At 41.3% G+C, this 26910-nt stretch overlaps 1 protein-coding gene across 28 annotated transcripts in view; it reads left to right on the top strand.

The window, feature by feature from the left end:
• Nucleotides 1-26910, top strand: part of NRXN3 (neurexin 3) — a 1209742-nt gene that overhangs the window by 405843 nt on the left and 776989 nt on the right. For 26 of the 28 annotated variants that reach the window (XM_083500839.1, XM_083500837.1, XM_083500847.1 and 23 more), the window contains one exon: nt 3545-3571. The exons of the other annotated variants lie outside the window; for them this stretch is intronic. In XM_083500839.1, the coding sequence (XP_083356965.1) occupies nt 3545-3571 (27 nt within the window). The remainder of the gene's footprint in view (nt 1-3544; nt 3572-26910) is intronic. 28 annotated transcript variants of the gene reach the window in all.

The raw sequence follows: 26910 nt of genomic DNA, 5'->3' as shown, positions 1-26910 counted from the left end.
AAAAACCGAGAGGAAGGTTAGGTTGATTTGGAGGAGAGGGGGGAAGAGAGTCTCTTGTATCTATATGTTGCTTACTTAAGGAGTAGTTAGACTTTCCCAAAATGGGAGCTTTGGGCAGCATTCTTTCTGTCTTAACAACACACCTCACAACATATTGGACCCTTGACTGTGTAAAGAGTAGATAACCAAATATGAGAGATCTCACTTCTCTGTTGAGAAAGAAGAGGAGGAGGAGGAGAAGGGAGGGAGGAGGTGAAGAAGGAGGGGAGGAGAGAAAGAGAGAGACTTCAGTGAGCCACATGCCCCAGATTTAACCCTGCAGGTTAAAGAATGTGCTGAGAGAATGAGGAATGGCCGCTCGTGAAGAAACAGCCACCTTCATATTCAGCATTCTGGTTTGGTTGACTGGCACTGCAGTACTGCCACGGGCCCATGTTTTAAGATCATTCAACTTCTCCATCCCTCCTCCCATACTTTCCCTCCTGCTGGACTGCGGTCAAGCTTCTGCCATGGGGCAGGACCTATGGCCAGCTTGTCTTGACTCCTTCAGGGAAGTGTGGTCAGTCATCTCCACCTCCCAATCTCACACTGTGCTAAGCACCATCCTTTTGAGCAATACTAGTGACACCTTGGATTTGACAGCCATTCATTTATGTTTCTTTCATATATATATATCTCCAAGCTTGATTGATTCATGGGCCAGCTATCTTCTCTGCTGAAGCACTATGATGTATGTTCCTTCATTTCCCCGAAGGAAGTCTTATGTGGCTACTTATTATAAAAATTATAATAGAATTGATAACATTTGTAATATCAAAATTTTTGCTGACATCCATCTCTTAATTTGTGTATGCCGCCACCTCCCTCTGCGCTGTCACTTTTGCTAATAGCACACCTTGATAGGTATAATCTCAGTTGTACAAACCTAACAGAGATGTTTTATAAGTCAGAGCAAACAATGGAAATTGCAACGAAGAATGACCAGAGAATCCCAAAGAATGGAAGGGCAAGTTGCGCTTGCTCCATTTTGCAGACAATCAGGAATGACAGCTAGGGACAGAATGTCAGACTTAAACAAATAAATCTGTTCATAATACCCAAAAGAGGTAGGAAAAGGCTGATAATAACAGAACAGTTGGTGAGGGAATCCTAAGCAGTTTCTGCAACTTCAAACAAGTTCCTTAAATGGAATTAATGTGTTATCAGCCTATTCTTTGTACTCCAGTTTAAAACCCATTTTTAATAACCGTAACATTGGCTTAGTTCAGGCATCATGTTAAACCATAGCTTAGCATGATGAAAACAAAGGCGGCCTCAGGGTGTTGTATTCTCCCTGCCCCCACTTCCTGCACAGGCATGAAGAAGAGTTTGGAAGTTTCCGCTTCAATTTTAGATCAACTCTAGCTTCTCATCTTGTCCAAACCTAGCAAAATGTGGTTAATTATGGTTTATGTGAAACAGGCCAGCTTCAGACTATGGTTTCTGAACCTGAATTGTTTTAACGAACCATAGCTGAATTGTTTTAACTAACCATAGTTAAGATTAACAACAGTTAGGATTCAGGTGTTAAACTGCTAAACTGTGTATACAAGCCTAAGGCTTTCCCAAATTCATTCTTACCGCACTAAAGTTTTATTTAGCTGGATGTCCAAGCACAGCCATTTGAGATAATCTCTCTCTCTCTCCTTCCCATCCTCCTCCTCTCCCCCAGCTTTGGGAAGATTTTTGTTTATAGAAGCAGCTTTTATCTATGTTGATATCTCACGCCACCAGCACACATCTGCAAAAGGGATATAGCCACCTCTGTGTGGTGATCGTACCAAATGCTCAAGGACTGTTTGCTCCCACTTTTCTGTTGCGGTTGACGACACATGACAAACCTAATCGCACGAAACCAAACCCATATTTTCTTATGAGAAGTTCTGCTGGGAAACAGACTCTCTACAGCTTCACTGCTCCTGATTGGTTTATTCCTGATCACTCAGATTCCTTGTCATCTTTTCCTCCCACCTTTTTCCAAAATAAAAAATAAAAATACATTTTTTTCCTCATTAATATGAAGGACTGTCCTTTTCATTGGGTATTAAGTTGTTCCCCTAAGCACAGAGTAGGTAACACCATCCACTCTATTTCATGCGTTCTTGAAACATACAACATCCTCCACTGTCCAAGTTTCTGACTATCCAACATTATATATACATACCACACATAACATGATATAGTCTGGATTGCTGGGACTGTGAAACTGTGGCTCGTGACCTTAAGAATTAAGAGCCCTCCAGTCAAATTCACTATCTGTCCTGCATCCTGTTTTTTTTATTAATATAGCCTACATTTTAACACATTTCCCACAAAACCAGCTTCAATTTGAATTCAGAAAAAGAGTGACCTAGCTGCAGTTTAAGCTGCTCATGTGTACACAGCCTTTGGGATACTTTACCAAAAGCAAAACATGTTTTCAGGATTACCTTGGTTCTTTTTCCTTCTTTGTTTTTATCCATTTGTACTATCTGAAACATCTGAGTGAAGCATATAGAGTTGGCAAAGATTACCAGACCTGCCTCTGCACTGCTTATTTCACCTTCTTCCTGAATGTTGTAGGTGCATCATTCAGTCCTAACATTCAGACAGAAAGGTGAGACAGGGCTCTGAAGAACTGGCTGTCTGTCTGTCTTTGTAGCAACTGCCCCCCACCCCAAATAAAAAAAATACCCCAATCCTCCAAACTGAACTGAAATCTGGGCTGGGCGTTCGTGCGGTTAGCTGTTTGCAAGTGGCCATTTTATGACAGGGAACAAGGGGCAGTATGTTAATCCTTTCCTCATCTTGGAGAACAGTGATGACACACATTTTTTTTTCTCCCAAAGAATTTTGGGTTATTGCAAAAGGAACAGACCTGTTCTTAGCAGTGGTGGAAAGGGTTAAGTATTGCACCAGCAGATTTTTCCAAGCCAGAACTCTAGGTATACTGTCGGGTAGGTGTTGTATTTATGCAGTGACACATGCGTAATTCAAAAAAAGCAGTGTAAAGGTTGCCCTTCTTAAAAGAATCCTAGAAGGTTTTTAAAATATATATATATTTATATGTAATGGGGAAAAGATTGGCATTTTGAAGGGGAATATATGTTCCTAAGTGACATACCAGCTATTTTTAATTAGCAGTTATTGATTAGAATCACTAGATAATATTCAATGCACTCTTTTCCCGACTTGCCACATAGTGGTATCTAGTATATATTTTTCTTTCTCTCTCTCTCTCTTTTTCTGTTCTGTTCTTTTTTCTTTTCTTTTGCACATACATACACTCATATGCACAGAGACATACACGCAGTTCTGGGTTAGATACATGGTTCTGATATTTCTGTAGAATATACTGTAGCTATGCAGCCATTCCTAAGTTTGTACAGAATGTATATAAATATAAAATGGCCACATCTCTTTGCGTGTGTCTGTCCCCGGAAGGGTGGACTGATTGTTTTTGGATGTCTGCAGCTGTTACCTTGAAGGATGCAATTTCATCTTTCATTTATTTTTCCCCATCTAGACTGTATCAGGATAAACTGTAACGCCAGTAAGTTTCCCCTCAAGTTTCATTTTGTTCTCTCTCTCTCTCTAAATATATATTTAAAAGAAATTAACATTCTTTCCATTGCTATTTTAGAAACTGTTTCTTCTTTTCAGTTCGCTTTAAGAAAATGCTTTGGGATTTTGTAGATTTTGAAGCTTGGGGAGGATTTGAGACGGCTCTATATATGAATGTAATGTGTGTGAAAGATTTCTCCAGGGGCAAATGAAATGTTATATTTCCCAGCTTCACAGATGAGCATCCAGGGAATGGGAAGAACTGAAAATATATTTCAGTAGCTTTCCACTTTCATGGGAAAATATCCTTAGAGGCAGTTTTAATAACAGGTACTGTATGCACTTCTCCACTACAACAATTTTGTTTTATTGTGACAATAAATAAAGAAGTAGTTTGGGCCACAACTGTGACTGCATTGTCTGATATTTCATTGGTATCCATTCTTTGAGCGGGGTTATACATTAGATTAAAGAACAAATTATGTTCTTGAATGGGGAAGAGTTTATAAATACTCAGATTGATCACCCTACCATCTTGATTTTCATGCCTCTCCTGAATAGTGAGCCTTTCCCAACCAGATGCCCTCACAATGTTGCTAGACTATAGCTTCCATCAGCCCCAGCCAGCATGAGCAATGGTCAGAGATGATGGGAGTTGTAGTCCAACAATCTCAGAAGGGCATCCGGTTGGCCAAGCCTGAGCAAGAACGTCCAGAGGAGCTTTTCAGGCCTGTTGCAGCATCTTGTTTATTTACAAAGGCAGACAATTAGCAAGGAACCCCTTAGGCAAGCAATGCTGATGCTTAGAGCAAACCTCAGTTCCCCAAAGCAATAGCCCCAAGCACCCAAAACCTAGTACTTTCTCTAGATAAATTAAAACTGCAAAAACCACAAAGTTTTCCAGATCTGCTATTTTGTTGTGACAGATGCTTGATATTTTTGTTTGCAACAGAAACATGAATACTTAGCTAGGATGCATAGAGCAATGCTTCCTTGTTTCCCTTCACACATCTTCTTGACAGTGGATATGGGGATTCCTCCCGTTCCTGTGCCTCTTACGTGAGGCCAGAATAAGAGTAAGAAAGATATGCAGTGGTAGCACCTTCCTATCTCTTGGTATACCTAGTAGCTTCACCTTGACTTTTTCCCCCAAGGAGAATGCTCAGTTGGTTGAAGTTGGCTGTAAATGGTTTGCAGCCAATGCATCTAAGAAGGTCCACGTCCTCTCCATTACTCCTTACACTGTGCTTGAAAGCATGTCATGTGAGGAACTTTACTATGGCTGTCATCCCATCCTACTTTACCATTCACAGAAAATGTTTCAGTTAGATCCCCAGCTGCCATGATTCTGTTAGTGTGTAACAAGGACTGCTAAGAGTAGGAAACAAAGCTTTCTTCCCTCCCAAAGAAACCCCCGCATCTCTGTTACTTAATAGGAAAAGGTCAAGGAGAGAAACAGGGAATCTATGGAGAGACTATCAGATTTTTTTCTCCAACTGGAAAAAGATTCATTGTTATCAAATGTTTTTTGTGCAAGTTTCCTCCTGAGCACCAGCATTCGATTAAGTAATTTTGCTTTCATGAATGCTTAATTACATGGGCTTTTGCATATTTATTATTTTACTACATTTCCCCTTCAAATATTCTTACACACACACACACACACACACACACTTTATAAACAAGTTTGGACTGGGCTTTTATGAATAATAATAATAATTTTAAAATATCCACTCATATACTTTATAATAAGAATAAGAGTGCTACCACTCATAGGATCTAGCTATTCAGAACCCTAAACATACTTGTTCCCAACTGGGATGTCCTAGTCCAACTGCTTCTTTCCATTATTCAACAGAAGCATAATTAAATGAAGGAGGACAAAGGCGTGGAAAGTACTGATAGTTTGAGAACTCTATGCTAGCTACAGAACCCCAGGGATTACCCCTGTGCATATATTCAGTTTCTTTTCCTCTACCTTTAAATATATATATATAGAAATGTGAGTGTAGCCTTATTGGAGTTCACCGATTGGGTCTGCATTGCTCCGTGACAGGAGGAAGGAAGTCAAAATGACACCGAGTTGGTTCAAAGAAAGAGTTTATTCTGCTCTCCGGATAGCAGAAGGCACTTGCGTGGTGAGTCCACAGCAAGTCCAAAGAAATGACAAGTTTCATGCAGTATATATATCCTCCAGGCACCCTCCCCCACCTTCCAACCACGTCAGCTTGTATACGTAGGTTGACATCACATATGTTCCTGCTCTGGTACTCTCAACCATAAAAGGGATTTCCTTCCTGCACTCCTGACCATAAAAGGATATTCCTGTTCCTACTCCTATCTTGGAGCAAGAGGTCACTACTTCCGAGAACATGCTCTGGCGTTAGTCCCAGACTTGGGTCTCTGCGTCATTTGTGGCCAGGACATAAGATATGCCTGTGTCTGTTCTACTGGTAAAGTCAAGGCCAGCCTTGCCGTCAAACTGATAAGGTAGAGAGCTGTGTTCTTGTTTTGCATTTGTTCAACGGCTAAAGTTTATGCATTTTAGCTAAGGAGAAATGGGGATTTTGGTGCAGTTTAGAAACTGCCTGCACAGCCAGTTTTGGGGTTTGGGAAACCCATTCCTTCATTCCCTCCTCTTCTTTTGGACAGCCTTATGGCTCGTCCCAAGGCACTGGCTGGTATTCTCACGTCAGTGCTATAATCTGGGGCCGAATCATTCGTGACATCATTTTACGCATCATATTTTACAGGCATTGCGTTAAGCAGGGTATACAGGAGCAGAAAAGAAGCAAGATTAGTCCGTTAACACCATTACAAGTCCTCTAAGCCACCCAAGGTTTGGAAGCCACTCAGTCAACCAAGACATGTCCCATCCGTTCCAGGTTGGGACAGGAACATGGGCTACCTTCTCTCTGTTGCCAGGTGCCGAATAGCTACACCATGGTCAGAGATGTTAAAGCCACAGGCTCCTTCTGTCAAATTTAACGCAGCCCAAAATCCGGCGGAACCCAAAATCGGGGCCGTAACTGAGGACTCATTCCAAGGCACAGGGAGGATTGGTATTCCTTCCAAAGCATCTGTTGGTCCCAGAGTGCAGACCGTGCAATTGGTTCGGTTTGCAGAATAGGCTTCCATTTCTGCGTGTTGCGGGCACCCCATTCTCTCATTAGCCGCTGGGTTACCTTAAGTTGTGTGGGCGCGGCGATGGCCAGAAATCAGAAGACTACCATCCTGGCCAAAACCATGTCCCCCCACAGCCCTACCTGCATCATTTGGGCACAGGGATGTATCTATTTCCTAATACCTTCTTCTTCTAATACCTGGGGTACCTCCCACAAAGCTATATACAAAGCTACATATTCAAAGGGAAAGAAAAGAAAATGTCCTTTTTTAGTCCACGCTGGATTTTTCTCTTGCCGTGCGTAGAGATGCCAGCTTCCAGGGGTGGCATCAGCAGGGCAGTCGTCTGGTGGGCACCGAGCCGATGCGGTGAGAAGTGTGAGGCAGCGTCTGTAGGGCACCGAGAGATGGTGAGTCGAAGGGGTTGGTGTAGATCAATCGTAGCAGTCCAATCAGATACTGCCTGGGGTTTGCTTCATCCTTCAAATCAGGCCTGCTGGAATATATGCAGTCAGGTGTTGGAGGCCCATCCTCTCCCATAGGTAACCAGGTTAAGAGTCTCAGTAATTCTCAGCTGCAACCGCGGGTGCATGGGCAGTATAAGTCAGCTGCTAGGCGCTTCATCATCTTTGCTTGGGATAGAAAAATAAGTTCCTTTCATGTCCACCAATGCTGGCACAGCATGAGGAGTGACGCACGTAGTTTCTTGTCCAAAGGTGAACCTGTCAGTTCTCTTTTAGTCAGTGGCAGCCGCCACTACTGCTCACATGCAGGGAGGCAAACCTTGTTCCGTAGTGGTTAATTTTCCAGACAAATAGGCTATGGGTTGATCATCATCAGGGTCTAACAATTACCTTGATAAAATTACCTTGATAGAAAACATATTTCGCCATGTGCAAATGGCTTTGGATACCTACTAGGTCCACAAATCACCATATAACATATATTCAATACACACACAAAAACGACAATTTGAGCCCAACAAAGGACTGCTGGACATCCAAAGGGCCCCATTACCCCATTAATGCCTTCTGTTTCTTCAGCCAATTCCCATCCCTGTACTCTGCTGCCCTCAGGACCAAAGGCACTACGCCCACTTTATCGCTATATGATCTTATATACTGAAACACCCTTTTTTTTACTGTCCTTTTGTCTACTTCACCTCCTTTTCTTAAGTACTTTCTAAATTATTCAATCCCAACATCATTCCCCCCTCTCATCCTCTCTCTCTCTCTCTCTCTCTCTCTCTCTCTCTCTCGGTGTGTGTGTGACACTGACACAAAGATGAAGTACATTAACAAGGTGACACAGGTGATGATCTGGCATCTGAAATCATTTACACAAACAGAAAGCTTAAAAGCACATACAAAACATGTACCAGATGCTGGCTCTTCTGCAGGGATAAATGTGATTGTAGCATATACACACAAATTGCAAGCAGAAATTAAATCACAAAAGAATGAGATTCTCTCGGAGGGTAGCATATTACCGTGATTATCCTACCTTTGCCTCTTAAGATATGCTTCTGTTTTAAATTCTTTCTGCAGAATATTCACTGCGAAAGGGTGTTCTGTTGGGCTGCATTTGAAAGTTGATTGACCTTTTGAATAAACTGTAGGACAGTCCTTCCCAGTTTCCCCCTATTATTATCTATTATTTATCTGCAAATGATTTAATCTTGATATACATATTCACATACTTAATTGACTTGGGACAGTGGTTCAGTTATAATTATAGTACAACAATAAGTTAAGTGCTACCTGCTGTGTGGCTAAGTTTTCTTATAAGAAAACATCTGATGACAGTCAGAAAGGGTATTCCTATTAAACAGGAGGAATAAGCAACTCATGCTGACTAAATATAAACTCATTTCTGCATCTGTATATTACACACAGAAGGAGACAGAGTGCAACTCAACTCTTTAACACCAACTTTCTTTCTTTCTTTCTTTCTTTCTTTCTTTCTTTCTTTCTTTTTTTTTTTTTTTTTTTTTTTTTTTTTTGCATATCTATTTAATTCAATCCTATGTAGAGCAGATGGGGGGGTGAGAGAGCAGGTACCAAGCAAGACACTGTTTAGGGGAAAGGTTCCTGCTTGTTCCTTTTCATAATGTGAAACTAAATATCTGACCTGGAGCACTAGGAACATTTTAGGGAACATCACCATGTCGGAGAAGGCTACGAAAGCATATGACATCAGCAGCCCTGATAAGAAGTGCCTGACAACTTTCATATTTGAAACCACAAAGAAAGGCACACACCACAAACGAACGAATACAGGCAGTGGGGCCTTCACCTACTTCAAAATGTGGCATCTGATTCCTCCTGCATTTTTGGTCCTGCTTGCGTATGCTACAGAGGATGTAAACAAATCCTACACTAGAGAAAAGCTCTGTAGCTTTTGTGTATCACTGTAGCTTTGTGTACATTGTATCTTAAGTGTATTCTGCTGAAGGACAAAGCTTGCTTGGTGTTATTTGCTTTATGAATTAAGGTCCCAATTTCCCAATACACACACTTGCTATTTCACCCCAACACTCTTCCTAAATGGATTCACACATTCATGCACTCAGTTGGGCCAGTGTTCACATCATTCTGTTTTACTTAGCATTTTGGTTTGAAAACCCAAGTTCCACTTTCTCTGCACTTCCTGCAAGATTGTATAGTTGAAGGAAAGAGCCTCTAATAGAGCTTTTGTTGCTCTTGAAGCTGTAGACATTATTAACACACAAATATTGGGTTGGATCTACCCACTAGTCCTCTAGTGGGGGGGGGGTAATTGTATCAATAAGCATTGAGGTATTTGTCTATCAACATCTTGATTCTGCTGTCACTAATGCATTTGACAACTTTGGAGGTTCAATCAACACAAAGAGCTTCAATATCTCCCTTTCTCATATAAGATGTCTGTTTTGGAACACTTTCCACAGCCTAATGTAAACAGGGAAATAAAAATTATTTTGCCTAAGACCTCTCCTGGCATGTACACTCAGAGCCATCTCAATTTTCAATTAATAGATGTCCAGTGAGTATCTTTCATGGGAGGGACATACTAAAAAGAGCACAAACAATATTCCAGGTCCCTACTCTTGCTGTTAATTTATGGATTCTTAATTCTTAATTCAGAATTATTTAAAAGCTGGTTTTACTCACGGAAACCTCAACCAAGAATCTGACTGCATGCTAACAGCATATGCAAGACTTTGACACCAGTGTGTCGCTGGTCACACACACCCTTTATGCAATTCAGCTTTTACTATATTTAGTAAACTCTCTCTCAATAATAGCATCTTAATATATTACTTTCATTAATACTCATCAGCATAAACACTCAACCGTCTTTACAGCCCATTACCCACTTTTCTCCTGTTCCAACATTCTCACTTCTCTACCCTCTACCTCTCACCTTCTTTTCTACTTCCCTCTACCTTCTCCAGCTCTTACTACTTCAACACCTTCCCCATAATATTTGGGACACAATTGTTCATCCCTTTTACAAATAAAAATTAGACGCATTTCAAAAATATATCAGAAGAAAGGTAGTGCAAAAACCAATTTTGGTATCAAATAGTATGCTCATCCTTATTTTAAACTGAGCTGAGATCTATAATAAAATCTAACTTGCACACCCCTTTAAGTTTTAAAAGCTGCAAATTATAATTAAAGCACATACTGTCCTGTGTTTCCTCCTCCACCTTGTGCTGCGTCTGAGAGGTGGCTTTTAGGTGTTAACGGGGGTCTTTGGAAACAGATTCATCATACAATCACAGTTAGCAAGATGCAATCTTGAAAAGACTCGTGAGGTACGCACACAACACAGGTCTGCAAATATATTCCAAATTCCCTTTGCTGCTACTTGTAAAAGTATGTCAAATTTACAGAACCGCCTCTATGATAACAAAAACAGGTTGTATGTTTAAATGACACAGGTACTCGTGCTCATGCTCTGGGGGCTGGCATGCCATGCAATATTTAGTAATTTTGTAATTTTTACACTCAGGGTATGTGTTCTTTGGCCCCATTTTAACCTGGTTTCCAGACTCCACCAAGGGCTGCATAGCGTCTTTGTTTCTGTGTTAAACACAGACACTGCAAGGGGGATGATTTACTGCTTTGTCCCCCGTAACCCTCTCACTTCTCTTCTCATCTGTCTGAACATGGGATTTAAAACCCCATCCCTTTTGACAACACTACCTTTTCCCATACATTTGTACATTTTTACTTTTGATCAACATTTAACAAGTGGTTTCTAAATCACTCAGGGTACCTTATGCAACAGAGTCAATAAGAAACAAACTTATTAACAAAAACATTAAGATACCAGGTAGCTCAAAGCACAGTGAATTGATGACATTCAAATTCTGAAACCAGTACATGATTACATGTTTGTATTAGTAATTGAAACCTCCTCACCTTTAACATGAAAATATAAAATTTGACCTCATGAGCAACTCATGTCACTTTTAGTGTTAAAGACCAAATAATCCCTTTTTATACTTTTACTCTGCAAGATTCTAGGTGTTTTAAGGTCTGTTTCCCAGAACAGGGGGAAACAGCTTGACATTTCCAATTGTCCAATTGTAGCTTGACATTTCCAATTGTCCAAAAAGAACAAACACTGCAAGGGGGTTAGTTTGCTGTTTGTTGGTTTTGTTTTTTTCCCCATAGCCCTGAGACACTCCGTCCACCTAGAGTTGTTTCTCACCCAGTCACCTTTCTCCGCGTCCTCTTAGTGGCCTAGACAGACTCGCATCACTAGGAACCGCACCTTACAAGGACCACACTTCGCTTCGTCAGTGGCTCTGAGCCCCAACGGCTCATCCACTCAAAACATTCACTGGAGTGTCCCCATACACAAATAAATACACATACATACAAACCCCCATACACATACAAACCCCATGCACCTCCCCAATCCCCTTTACCCATAAACTTCCCAAAGCCGGTGGCACTTTACTGCTCTTCTACCGGCAAACCAGCGGCACACTACTGCTCTCTACTGGCTAAACCCAGCGGCACTTTACTGCTCCTACTGGGCGGGGCTGATCAAACCCCTGACTCCCACAAACAAGCTGTGGAGCCTACCTTACCCTTCCCTTGGGCACCCTTTTCCCCGTGCAGCTGCTGTCTCTTTCTTCCGTCTCTGCTGCGTCTCCACTCAGGTACGGCGTGGGGGCTCCCCCTAGAAATGGCAGGGTGCGCGCTTGGAGCCACCAATGCCGACCCAGCTGTTCGCTTAGCAGTGACGTCTCGGTCCTTTGTCCTGTCCTCGGAGAACGCGGATTCCCGGCCAACGCACCAAGAAATGTAGCCTTATTGGAGTTCACCGATTGGGTCTGCATTGCTCCGTGACAGGAGGAAGGAAGTCAAAATGACACCGAGTTGGTTCAAAGAAAGAGTTTATTCTGCTCTCCGGATAGCAGAAGGCACTTGCGTGGTGAGTCCACAGCAAGTCCAAAGAAATGACAAGTTTCATGCAGTATATATATCCTCCAGGCACCCTCCCCCACCTTCCAACCACGTCAGCTTGTATACGTAGGTTGACATCACATATGTTCCTGCTCTGGTACTCTCAACCATAAAAGGGATTTCCTTCCTGCACTCCTGACCATAAAAGGATATTCCTGTTCCTACTCCTATCTTGGAGCAAGAGGTCACTACTTCCGAGAACATGCTCTGGCGTTAGTCCCAGACTTGGGTCTCTGCGTCATTTGTGGCCAGGACATAAGATATGCCTGTGTCTGTTCTACTGGTAAAGTCAAGGCCAGCCTTGCCGTCAAACTGATAAGGTAGAGAGCTGTGTTCTTGTTTTGCATTTGTTCAACGGCTAAAGTTTATGCATTTTAGCTAAGGAGAAATGGGGATTTTGGTGCAGTTTAGAAACTGCCTGCACAGCCAGTTTTGGGGTTTGGGAAACCCATTCCTTCATGAGGAGAAAATAGCCAAAGATGCAGGTTTGGGGGGGGTTGGTTTTTTTGCACTGATGTGCACATTTTGGAGTAATCTTGGAGAGCTTTGTTGGTTACATGTAGCTGGGAACATAGATCATCATGATTTTGATCAGGGAGGGAATAACCTGTGTAGTTCAGTTCTTTCAGTTTCTCATTTTCCCAATACTCGTGAAAATTCATCAGCATTTTAGTGTGAATTTTTCCTAATAAACACAGTTCATATGCAATTGTGACAAATACACTCATTTTTCACGCATGTGCCCATTGATTTAATTTCACCAATATGTTCGTTTTTATGCACATCTTTCCCCAGCAGATGCATTTTTGTACCATTATTTGGTTGGCAAACTGCATAGCAAAATTCAAATAAGTCTGAATTTCAAAGGATATCTGCATAGCAAAATTCAAATAAGTCTGAATTTCAAAGGATATCTGTATTTTGGTTTGCAACCCCCCCCCCCCACAAGAAAGGAGAGATTTGATAGACTGGGCTTCAAATAAAACCTGAGTCAAATTATATCTTTGACAATTTCCCCCTACTTTTCTACATGGTGGGGGGAGGAGCGAAATTAGGATTAGACTGTCAATAATTGGTTTCTACTGAAGGACATTATGGGATTTCTGGCAAAGAACTTTGGGGAAATGGCTACTTAAAATATCAGATCATGCAGTCACTTCTATTAAATAACAAGGAGCACTTGGTCTGTGTTATTAAGAGCAAACAGAGTCATACTCAAAGGATAGCACTCATGAGGAAGTTGAATATTCTCCAACTGTGTCTACCAAGCGTACTGGCTGTGAGAGCTCCATTGTATGTCCAACAGGTAAGACTCTAGCTATCATTTTTCTTATTCTGTTAACGTGTTGAAGGAATGCAGAAAACACACGCACAGTGTTTCATCTTGTTGATTGGTGGTTTGTTCATGTTCCCTGAAATTGCCATTCTCACTTTCTCCTCCACCATGTGTTTCACTATCCTTCATCCTCCTCCCTTTTCACTGTGAAGTAGTAAGCATGAAGTAGAAGTGGGCAGTTTTATACTGAGGAGGGGAGGAAATCAAATTTCAAATTATTAAGACAATCAAAGAGAGTGTCACAAACATGCAAAAAACCACACACCCAGAGTTGTAGAAAACTGGTAACAAAACACGTACTTGAATACTGTACTGTCATGGTAGAAAACCTCAGGTTGTTTCTGTAATATGAGAATTTTAAAGGAATAAAGCGAACATTATTAGCTTTATTGGTTGCAGGGCAATGATTAGCAAAAGGAGACTAATGGTGCAGTCCTGTGCTTGGCTAACCACTCAGCTCAGTAACTGCTGTTTAAGTTCACTGGGACTTACTCCCAAGATAGGTGAGTATTGGATATGGTTGCAATCCTATACAACAGCCGTTGCCAGCTGGGTTCTCTCCAGATTTTTTGGACTACAGCTCCAGCCCACACTGATGGAAGTTGTGGTCCAAAACACCGGAAGTGCACTTAGTTGGCGAAGGCAGCTGTACCCCCTTACCTGGAAAGAAGTTTAATTAAACTCAACAATATTTGCTTCTGAGCAGACATGCATTGGATTGCACTGTGAACTTCTCCAAAAGCGCTTCTATTTATTATGCTATGTTTGGATGTGTGTATTGATAACAATCTACAAATAGGTTTTTTGATAAAAAGGAAATGACTTATTTATATATTAAGCATATTTAAGTACTCTGTGGGTGGTAGTTTGATTTTTACCCCTTTTCATACACCATGGATTCAGTAAACATGTGCCTTCATGTGAGAGTGTGTAGTAAGAAGGAAAGGGGAATGGTAACCCAGGGCCAATTTGGAATTGTGGAATGGTTAAGAGTGTCTGCACATGCACATTTAGTGCTCCATTTTTGCACATCCTCACCAGTTTTTGCAAGTAGGGACACAGGTAGCGCTGTGGGTCAAACCACAGAGCCTAGGAGTTGCTGATCAGAAGGTCGGCAGTTCAAATCCCTACGACGGGGTGAGCTCCCGTTGCTCGGTCCCTGCTCCTGCCAACCTAGGAGTTCGAAAGCACGTCCAAGTGCAAGTAGATAAATAGGTACCACTCTGGTGGGAAGGTAAATGGTGTTTCCGTGTGCTGCTCTGGTTCACCAGAAGTGGCTTAGTCATGCTGGCCACATGACCCGGAAGCTGTACGCCGGCTCCCTCGGCCAATAAAGCGAGATGAGCGCCGCAACCCAGAGTCGGTCACGACTGGACCTAATGGTCAGGGGTCCCTTTACCTTTACCTTACCAGAAGAAAGCCCATCAGGATTTGCTTACAGATACTTGCATATAATTAAATGAGGGCCTTAATATTCATATATATATATGATCAGTTGTGAGAGAATGTAGTTTCAACATTCAGTGCAATGCCCCCTGTCATGTTCATATTATGGAAGGTCAGAAAAGGCCTAATAAAAACTGTTGAGTTGTTCTTCTTGCCCCAGCCATGAGTACTTCACTGTTGTTGGCTGTGATGTTAAACTGTCTGTAGTTCATTAAGGTGCAGTAGCTCTTCTTCTTCCTATGGGTTTTGTTGCACCTGAGCCTTATTGTGGATAAGGGTCAAATCACTTTCTGCATTTTTAATTATCGCTAGCATTCACAGGGGTAAATTACCATGCCTTTTCTCTCATGAATACAAACGAAAGAACCATCATGAAACAAAATGAGGATTTTATCATGCTAATTAACTGGTACCACAAGAGGCACTTACTATAAGCATAGGCCTGCCTTTAATTGCCTATTAAGAACCTGTTAGCATGCTGACATCTTTCTGTATTAGCAGAGCCTCCCTCTATGAGAGGAAGTACTTTCTAAATTATTTGTCATGTGAAGTAGACATGGAACACAAATCTCCAGTGGTCTCTCCAATTGGTTCTTGCCAATGCATTTATGACAGATAGTGTGGCATTTCTCTCTCCAGCCCAACCTTTCCCCAGCTTTATGTAGAAATACGACTGATCAATGAGTTTAAAGAAATCAATATTGATATTCCTATTACAAAATGATAACCTTCTTTTTCATGTCAAAGGCTCAGTTCTGAGTAGCATACAATTTATGACACATCCTTGATGCTTGAGTTTGATTTTGACAGCACTCTGGGCATCATTCCCAGATGCGAAACAAGAGGGGTAGACCACAAACCCTATTCTCTGTAAACTATACAGTAAATTACACTAAGCTCTCTTTAGAACCCTATTTGATTTATGTAAATATAGAGGATCTTGACTGCCAACATAATGCAACTAACTCTGGGATAGCCAAGGTTTCTTTAATAAAGGACCACGTCTTTGGCTGATTCTTGAAAAGTAAAACCTGAATATATAACCAACTCAGATGCACTATTATTCTATTTATCACACCTGAATTACCTACAAGTAAGTTATTAGTGATGGACAAAAGCTCAGTGACATCATGCAGAATTTGGCTTTGCAAACTGAGCCACCCGAAATCAAAATGGTGGGGGCAGGGGAAGTTTTATGGGAGGCATTTCAGGCACCATGGGGAATTGGTAGAGAGGGCTTTCTGCAGGTGAGAGATGCCTTAATTTTATTTGGGCTTGACATGCTTAAGAGCATTATTTCCTGGCAAATATTAATGAGTGTCCATGTTTCAAGTAAATGGGGTAGGAATATTAGCTAATAAGCATTGTGAGCAGCTATTAATTTCTCATGCCCGTTGCTTCTCCGGGTGGCTGCTGTTGCTTAGGTGACATTTTCCCATTGGTTCCAATTGACCTGTTTTAGGAATCATAGAGGCCTGGGGCCTGGAAGTTTGTTTCTTCACCCCTCCTTCCTTCCCACCACACCATGTATCAATGCCATTGCTTCCCTCAGTAATTTCTGAAGGCCTTTTAGCAGGACCCACCAGGAAGGGTGACAGGGTTTAGATGGTTCTGCTGACGTACTTGACTCACGGAGTGGTTTTGGAATAAGCTTCCAATCCTAACTCCACTGACCTGGCAGTTGGCCCCATTGAATTCAGCAGGACTTAGAGTAGGCATGCTTAGGATTGTAAGGCTAAGCAGCTACTAATTCCAGGCCACCAGCACATACCTTCTTTGGAGAAACAGATGGCCCAAAGCACCGAGAAGATATAGAATTGGTAGCTTTACTCTCAGAGTGTTGTAAGACAAGGTGGGTTTGTTTTGCTACCCGTCAGTGACAGCATGGGAAATAGAATGTCTACAAAACAAGGCAGGAGCAGTGCAGAGCTTCCTTTGGTATGCTATCAGGCCCATTTGGGAATATCAACTCAAGCTGCCACCTTTCTACTGTATGCAGTCTAGACCCCCTTAGCAACTTTTCAGAGTGAGCCTCTTGAGTTGTTTGTCTTCAACCACTCTAAATGTAGACGCAGAGACAGAACCAGTTGCTGATGACCAAAAAATGTCAATTGGAAGCAACTGATGTCAGTATTTATTGGAAATGGCCATCCAGTTCTTTGATTTTCCCCAGCAAAGCTAGAGAGGAGTCGGTGGGATGAGAAGATAAATTGCAGTTTCTGTGAGAGTAGTTGATTCCACTCTTCAGTGTTTTCCTCTACTAATTAGTGATTCACTGGCCGTCAGCTACTGTTTGCATTTCTAAGTTGTGTTTAATTTAGTTAAATAATGGCAAATTGACTTTTTTTGGGATGTTTTTCTACATAGCAACCTTAAAAATTCACACCCATAACCAATATTTATTTCAGATAAGCTACCTGGGGTAATTTCTTCAAACCTCTCTCTCTTATGTTAGACTGAGGTTAACTTTAGTTGATGCAGTCTCTGTGAGGGACAGCTAGTATATTGCAAAAATGATTTATAAGTTGTGCTTTTGGAGCATGGCCCACTCAAGGCATCTTGCATTATCAAAAAAACCACCTAATGCAATTCAGTACTAACAAAATTCAGTACAAAAATTATTATTTTTTGAAAATGTATAAGGCGGTTCAAATAAACAAACAGCAATAGCAATTTCAGCACAATACAAAAATGATTAATTCTATAACAGCTCTCTAAAATAATATATTTCAATTAGGAAAAGTCGGCCGCAGCATTGAAGCCACCCATACTTCTGTGCAGAGAGAAGTTCCATAAATTGCAGAACAACAACAAGAGCTGCAGCAGTAGTTTGAACACTAACTAGAGTGCTTTTGTCAGCACAGTGACATACCCTTCTAATTTGAGACTAATTGCCCCAGTGGGAATATCACTTAGTTTCCAGAGTCATTCTTAGAGTGCGGAGATGCCCTCTTTGGGGTAGCAGCGAGACTTCAACTTCTTCTGTTCCTAATAAAGCTAGAGTCAGCAGCTTTGGGTACAAATCAGAGTCCCAATTCAGAAAAACAGAAATGTTGCACTGACTTCCCATTGACTACCATGAGGAAATAAGCCTATAGCTATAACCACCTCACCATCTTTCTTAAAACAGTGAATTAAATTTGCAGGCATAAGAGGAAATCTTTAGTACATAAAGCCTGTCAAATCCAAGAAAAATATGTGTACCCCCCCCCTTTGGCAGGCACTGTGAATTGGTGTGTGTGTGTTCCTTTTAAAAAAAGGAACCATCTGTACCTCCCCCCCCCCACATAATTTATTTGGTAGAATTGTAGGAAACTTGTGTGCATGCCATTCCCCTTCTGAGATAGTGAATACTGCCAAATGTCAACCACAGTAATCTTGAAAGAAAACCATTTATAGTTTGGTGGATTTTTAATGATTAATTTATCCTTGCTATTGTTTCAATGAATATTTTTTTAAAAAAGAAAATAGCATACATTGGGGAGGTGCCCCTAGGCAAGAAACCTGCCAAGTTCTAGAAGGATAGCTACAATGGCGGGAAGCCTCATCCACCAAAATTGTGTCCCAGCTTCTCTTTATGGAAGCTGTGGTTGGAAGAGAGGGTGCCACCATAGCCCTATAGCTAGCATCCCTTCTTTCTGTTCTGCCAGGTTACCAGCCGTTAAGATAGACAAAATGAATTCCTTCTTCATGCAGTGCAATGGCTTCCAGTCATGATGCCTAGATACTACTTCCAGTAACATTGGCAGAGATGAACAGGAGACTTATTGCACTCATATTCTGTTTGTGGGCTTCCCCACAGCATCTGTGTGGCTACTGTGAGAGCAGAATGCTGGACTAGATGGGATTTTGTTAAGAATCCAACAGGATTCACCTGTTTAAAAGCCAAAAACATATTGGTTCTCATAAAAGATGAACTAGAAAGACATAATGGGTGGATTCCAGTGTAGTGCTAAGTATCTCATTTTGTCAGTGTGAGGATTCCTCTTTGTACAATTGAGTAGTCTCTGCCTTTCCCCCTCACTTGTTCACCCTCTAAATTTGTTTTAGGGGTTTTCCCAACCTCCAGGAACAGATTTGGACAGGGTGCAGGGTGAGCATGGGAGAGGAGGAAAGTCCCACTGTGCAAGGAAACATGCTTTTGCTGATGGGATGTGGTAATTGAATGCTGCCCAAAGGTTTTAACATTAGGTTATATATTGTTTTGGGACGCGGGTGGCACTGTGGTCTAAACCCCAGAGCCTAGGGCTTGCTGATCAGAAGGTTGGCGGTTCGAATCCCCGCGATAGGATGAGCTCCCGTTGTTCGGTCCCAGCTCCTGCCAACCTAGCAGTTCGAAAGCACGTCAAGTGTAAGTAGATAAATAGGTACCGCTCTGGCGGGAAGGTAAACGGCATTTCCATTGCTGCTCTGGTTCGCCAGAAGCGGTTTAGTCATGCTGGCCACATGACCCAGAAGCTGTACACTGGCTCCCTCGGCCAATAAAACGAGATGAGCTCTGCGACCCCAGAGTCGTCCACGACTGGACCTAACGGTCAGGGGTCCCTTTACCTTTACTATATATTGTTTACAATATACTTCAGCACTGAGGTTTGATTTTTTGAGATTCTAGGGAGGCAGCTGAACCTTGATGAGTGATAATTTTAGGAACTTATGACTTCTTGTAATAATTCCTCCCCACTGAAATATGAGAGGCCTCATCCGTTTTGGCATTGCACCAAAGAAGGGAGACGTTCCCTGAATGTTCTATTTTTATTGTCTGTAAATTAATTAAATTTCCCAGTACTTGGTTACAGATATGACATCCAAAATTGTAAACTCTCACACTTGAGAAAGAATGCATAATGTGAGGTAAAATAAAGCAATCATAGGTTATGTTGTTATCAGACCAGTGACCAAAAGTACTTAGGAATCATATCTGACCTCAAGGGCCTTTGTGAAACCAGAGGAAGTAATTTAAATAATTTAAACAATGAAGGGGTATCAGGAAATGGAGAAAGCTTTTTGCATTTTGATTCTGCTAGCCTGCCTATTGTGCTCTGTCAATTTAGCCACCATAGTTAATTCCCAGATTGTAGTGCTGAGCAACCTCCATAAGAAAATGAGTAGATATTTCTAGAAAGTGTTTTTCATTGTGTCAGGAAATATTGACAATAAAGCTTGTACAGGATCTATAGGAATAAGTTGTTGCTGTATAGCAGAGACTTTCTGAAATATTATTACCCAGATCACTTGGCCAACTGGGCATTCCCACCACATGTGGACATAATATCTCTCCAACCTTTGCAACCCCCTTCAGCAATTGACAGGTAAAAACTGTTGATATTGTTTAACTTAGCTGGTGTAAAATACAATTGTTAGGTGTAAAATATAATTTCAGCATAGCTTCCCAAAATATGAGACTTATTCCGTATAGCGTTCCACACATTCTCTGTTATTGGGATTTTAAAGTCCTGCTCCCCAACCTCTCTAAGGCTTATGCCTGTGGATGAGCAGTAAATAGTTTACACAGCATGGAGAGTACACCTTTTAAGATACTCAAAGATTTAACACATAAAAGCTTGAATGCGGTTAAGAACATCAAATTTCCCGTTTTATGAATGTGTGTTTTACAGATAATATTTGAATCTGGAAAAACTGAAACTATTTAAGTTCCAGTGAGCCCAATTTGTCATAAAGGTCAACCAGTTCCAGGGGGCAGCCATGATCAAAATGTTCCAAAGTCAATAAAGTCCTTTAGATTCCCAGTATGTATTCTGTTGGAATTTAGCCCCAATGCAGAATAATAGATGGTGTAGAAAAGGAATCAATGGAGATACTGTACTTTAGGTGCTAAGACGTCCATCCATATCTTCCAAATCTTTAACAAGGTAGCAAAGAACGAGTTAGCAATGAGGCTCAAATTACTTTGGGCTGTTTCAGAAAGGGTAATGTTCTGAAACAGTGTGCCTGAGAGGTCCAACTAAACCCAATCCACTCATTTTATTGCTTTTACTGTTTTTAAAAATGTTTTTATTGTTATGCTTTTCAATTATTTATTGTAATGTATATTTTAATACCCCAATGGAACTGTTATCGTGCATTTTAATTATGTGTTGGGTGTATAGTTGCAAAACACTTAGAAACCATTTTGGCATGTAAGTGGTGTCTAAATTAAATAGCAGTAGAGGTAGCATTTTACCAGCCTTTTTAAACAATAACCCAGAAACTTATTAATGCAGCCTTTAGCTCAGATGTGTCATGCTGATATTAACATGGGTGTTTCCTACTTTGGCTGGCAGTGACCTGCAATGGTTTCAGACAGGAGTCCTTTCTATCTCTCCCTGGAGGTCTTTGATTGAACTGGGGCCTTCTGCTTCCAACCCAGGTGCTCTACCAGTGAGCCATCCCCCGAAGGCCAAAATAGGGACAAAGCAAGGATAGTAATTAATGAGAGAAGGGTACCAGAAAACAGGGACTCTTCCTGATAAAGAAGGGGCTACAGGAGTGCATGTGTTCTAGCCCTCCTTTGTCGCTACAGAAATGATATCCACACTGTGGCTACAGAGAGCTGGCCAGCATTGCTTGGTGAAGCTTTTAATCATGCCCCCTTTTCTGTTGTCTTCGGCATCCCATCCCCAATATATATGCAACATAGGAACACTCCACCCGTGACACCTTGTGGGGTTCACAAAAATCCTGGTGACCATGTTGAGGTGAAAGAGCAGGCCCGAGAGTGAAGCATCTCTGCACAGTGCCAGCTAGTGGCTTTGTCTTGTTCTTCAGCAGCTACCACCACATCCATCATAGCAAAGTCTTTCTGTATTCTCATGGGTAGATATATGTATCTGTTGTCCCATAGTGAGGTCTTACGGCATGAGTAAAATGGGATAAGGCTGAGTGAATGCATCTCTTCTGCATAGCAGTGAACCAGTCTTTCTCAAAAGAGACCCCCCCCCCCGAGAAAATTTCTGTTTTCCCGACTTCTTTTTTCTGCCTCGGAAAGGAAGGGCATATATTTGCCCCATTTGGGGGATTGGGGTGGCACCCACTTCCCACAATGCCCTGAAATATCACTAGGCATTCTGAATGATATAAAATAGTGGCTTAACTGCCGACGTAATTACTGCTGCTAAGAAACACGTCTTAGGGAAAAGGTATAGAAGCTGTGCTGTTGTCACTGCTACTGGTGAGCCCCAAGCTTGAAAAACTGTGGGAGAATTTCTCCTCCTGAAGAAATTTGGTGAAATGCCCTCACCACACTTTCTCTGATCACTAGTAGGGTAGAAAATTTGCACCCAGCCTAGTATAAATGCCTACACTTACTAAGCTCCAACAATCCCACTCCCCATTCTGTTCCTTGGCTGGAAGATGTATATGCCAATTACAGAGACCGCCTGCATAATACGTTGGCGGAGTCTCGTTAGGTTGCTGAACTCTGTGAGTGACATTTCTTATTTCCTGCAATTCACTTATCATTTCACCAACGCCTTTCCAAGCAGCTCTTTTAATCCAATCACTAAAAACTTGATTTCAAAGGTGACTCTTGCTCATAGTTGCAAGTTATACTCTCTAACAGGGCAGGAAGTTGACAAAATGTTTGTACAGTGTTCAGAAACTCCCCATCTCCTTAGGTGTCTAGACTTCACCAATATTTTATCACATTTTCTATCTTCAAAGAGTTTATTTGTTGAAAACATATCCCATCTTTCATCTTAAATTTAGAGATGCTGAAATTCATTTCATTTTTTAAAAGTATAGATTCTTTTCTTGAAAATAATTTTACTTGTTTTTATCAATACAAATTTACAATCAGTTTGCGTATCATTTTGTGATATTCGCTGAATCTCATGACTCCCCCCCCAGCCCCTACATGGGTCCTTATGACAATAATTAAAACTACATATCAGTACGTTCTCCACCATTTTCATTTTTTCAGATTATCCATAATCTTTGTTACCTTACAAGTGATTCTTATAGTCCAGCTAAAGTTTTGATTTGCTTACAATGGTCTCCTGGGTAAATTATAAATTTTCCCCATTCCCTTTTAAAGCCCTTGTCTTCCTGGTTCCTGAGCCTCCCAGTTAGTTTTGCCATTTCGGCATAGTCCAGCAGTTTGGTTTGCCATTTTTCCCTCGCCAGGATTATTGCTTCTTTCCATTTTTTGGAATCTGAAATTCATAATTCATGACCTTCACCTTTCTTTAAAAATTGAAGCAGACAAAGGACTGCTTTATGAACAGAATGAACAGATATATATGTGTATACATATACATATTAATTAGCCTCTTTAGCAGAGGACACAAGTGCTATAGATCTCAAGGAACTGATCAGACCACTACTGAAAAAGCACTTGTTAGATTCCCCTCCTTGTCCCACCCCCATTCCTCCCTGCCCTGCCCTGTTATGCCCCCATTCTGTCCTCTTCTGGGTCCAAAAGGACCCGCACATCAGCGACCATGTGTCAATTGCACATGCCTAAAATGGTTGCCTCCTGTACATTTATTATTTAGAGCATCTTGTACCCCACTCTTTGTGTCACAGGCTTACAATCGGAAGCGGGGGGATGATGCACAAGAGAAAAGGAACAGGGAGGGAAGAGGTCGTTCCTATAAGGACCAGCTGAAATGAGTCCTGCTTCCTGTCTCTCCATCAAGGCAGTCTGCTGGAGTGACTGCCCCCAGGCGACAGTGGAGGGAGAGGGGACCTGGTGGGGCTGGCCTGTCACAGCAGAGCTGGTGACTCTGTTTCCCAGCTCTCCTGTGGCTGGAATGGCTGCCCCTGGTTGACAATAATGTTTCCTGCCACTTTGCTCTAGTCGCCCTGGGAATACAATTTTATGCTGAAGGTGTGGAATATAAATCATGTGAAGAAACAATGAAAAAAGCTGTGCTTGTGCAGCTTAGGTTCATGCATTTATTTTTTGATAAAGGGGATCTAGCCAGCGTCCCCACATGCCTTAATTGCATCGGTGTGGATTACAATGGCATACTTTAAGTAGAGCTGTCTTTTAAGAGTTTTTGAAAGCTGCTGCTGCATCTAGCATTTTGACCAGGGGCCAGTTGTCCAGATCATGCAGCTTCATGAGCTCCATTTTACTCACAAATTCACCCAGTGCGTGAACAAGGCCATGCTGCACCAAGAAGCTATTTTCTGGGGCTACTCGTGCTAATTAGCCTTTCCCTAACATTTGCACATGCAGCATGGATATTTGCAGAGAGGCAGCCTCTGTGGGTTCAGCAGTAGATGCAAAGGAGCCTCAGCTGTGCAAGGTTTGAACGGTATGTGGAATGCGGAAAATGCTGGTTCCCTGAAGGCACCCCTGCCCCGCAAGCATTTATGCATGGATGCTTAGCCCAGCACAGCTGCCTGCTCACTCACTGCTTGAACTCTCTTGTAATATGCCTGAATAAGGCCACTGTTACATCTGTTTCACTAGCTCTTCTCTTGATCTGTTTAAAAGCCTGATTCAAAATGCTGGTCAGTTACTCGGAAAGCCCTAAAGAGAATGGAAGCATAAGCCATTCTTTAAGTTTCAGTTTCATCCAATCTGGGAACACGGAAACCACATTGATGCATCTCTGATGCATATCATAGCTGAGATATCTCTGTAGCCTGCACAGTCGTATGCCTTTCAGTCCATTTGACTGATTAATTCATAGGGGGAGGGTGGAAGGGGGAAGAGTTTTAATCTGCAATGAATGTTTTACTGAACTATAGTAATTATATTAATCACACTACCTGCATCATGCTTCTGTGACTTCTATTGACCCACACAGCCTACAGACTTCTAAAAGATTCTGTACACAGCTTTTTCTTGCTGATATAGATGTAGTTTTCACATTGCATTTGCATTCAAGGGGCAGCTTGGAAGGTTTTGCTTCTGCCTTTGAATGTATTTTGAGAAACAGCCTTGTACTGAATGAAAGAGCTCTTTGAATCCTTATTTAAAGAGACAGGTGTTCTTGAAATTTCAGCAGAAGGAATTGCTTGCTTCCTGTTGTCTCTTTTCGTAAACATCTATTTTATACAGTAGAATTTGCCCAAGATGTATATCAATACAGTATCTGAGACGGTTCATTGTCAGTCACATCTGTTCAAGTGTTTTACCATAAAAGCTAAATATTAGTTTGTACGGCACTATGTAGTTTTCAAAATAACACATAAATAAATAATGTAGTCTGTTCAGTCAAAAATCCAGCAGTAAAACAAAACAAATGCAAGGAATGTTCTCTTTATGAAGCGTTTATTTTTTTAAAAAATAAATAAATGAATAATTATTCAAAATGTGGGAGAAGAAAGATAGCTTTTGCAGTCATCAAGCACAGCACAGTCCTAACCGCAGCTATGCAGGAGTAAGCTCTATTGAATTCAAGAGGGGCTTACTCCCAGATAAATGGGGTTAGGGTCACATCCTAAATTGTTCTTTGCCATACAACGATGTGGACAGAGGGCTATTATTGGAGGAGCTGAAATCCAAAGCTAGTTATGTGGTTCTCTGCTGGTTGCTTCATACTTATAAGGCTGCAGTCCTAAGCACACTTACTACAGAGTAAGCCCCAATAAGCGCAGTTAGATTTTCGCTGAAGCATGGTTAGCATTGCATTGCATTGTTAAAAGGTAACTGTGTTTCTACCTGCTACACCAGTGTTATACCAACATTCCTCGCTGCAGTACTCTGAGCTGAGGAAGCCATACACTGAGTCCCATTGAAGGATGGTAAATCTGTCACTTTATGCTTCTTTCAATTTCTTGTGTTTCCAGTCATAAGTTTGATTCTTCACATTTCCACATAAATTTGGGATTTCTTTTAAATAAATAAAAAAAAGTTCTCGGGAAAATTCATCGGCATTCCAATGTGGGGTTTGTAATTTTACCTAATATACATGTTTTGCAAAGCAATTTCCTGTAAAATAATGTATTTTTATATGTTATTTTAACTAATTTGTGCATTTCAGTGGACACTTTATCCTAGTGTATGCATTTCTCTGTACATTGCTTGGCCGTGGAACTGCATTGCAAAACTGGCCATGTTTCAAAGGATGGCCATGTTTCATGTACTGGTGAGTTTGGCTTGCCTTTAAATGCTTTCTCCCCCATCCCTAGTCCAATCCAAAGTGAGAATTAAAATGCAAAAGTAGCATTTATTTCCTTTTCTCAACTCCACAGTGCAGAGCATGCTGCATCACTGCACATTATCAAGGCCCTGGGGGTTCAGCTGTGCTGCACAGTGGAGGGTTTTTTTCTTTCTTTCTAGGTGGGTTGGGAGAGTTGAAGAAAAGTATGGAAGCTCTTGATGCCCTGAGAGCAAACTTAATTTACTAGCAATGATGCAAGTCTGCATTGGCAAATCATTACTAAGATGCAATTGGACAGTTGGCACAAATGGTTAGTAGAATAGTATAGCTCTATCAAATATACCTGGCACAGGATGTTTGTGGAGCAATGCTGCAAGACTCTGCTGACATTACCCATACTTCATATCTTGATTCCTTTGTATAGTAACAGGTCTGTATAGTTGTATAGTTGGTCTGGAGCTTTCTGTCTGTTAAGCAACTGGTTAGCTGTTAGAATTAGTCATTTTTTATGTATTTATTGCTCTAATACATTCATCTATTGTGCCCTATTGTAAAGTCTGAGGGTCTCTCGCTGGATTAAAGCTTAAAAAATTGTCCAGTAGCACCTTAGAGACCAACTAAGTTTGTTCTGGGTATAAGCTTTCGTGTGCATGTAGACTTCTTCAGAAACTCAGAACAAACTTAGCTGGTCTCTAAGGTGCTACTGGAGAATTTTAATTTTTAAAATTTATTTCAACTGCTTTAGACCAACACGGCTACCTACCTGAATCTGGATTAAAGCTGTAACAGTTCCTGCTTTGATTATTTCATTGCAACAAGCATTGATTTACACACCATGAGATTCTTTTTAGTCTTAAATTGCAGATTCAGGTTGATAACCATCAGTCCAAGAGACACC

Source organism: Podarcis liolepis (genome assembly GCF_965112155.1).
Source record: "Podarcis liolepis genome assembly, chromosome: 1".
In the NCBI taxonomy this organism is placed as follows: Eukaryota; Metazoa; Chordata; class Lepidosauria; order Squamata; family Lacertidae; genus Podarcis; species Podarcis liolepis.
Note: the sequence above shows the minus strand (reverse complement) of the source record. Positions and strands in the feature narration are given on the sequence as shown.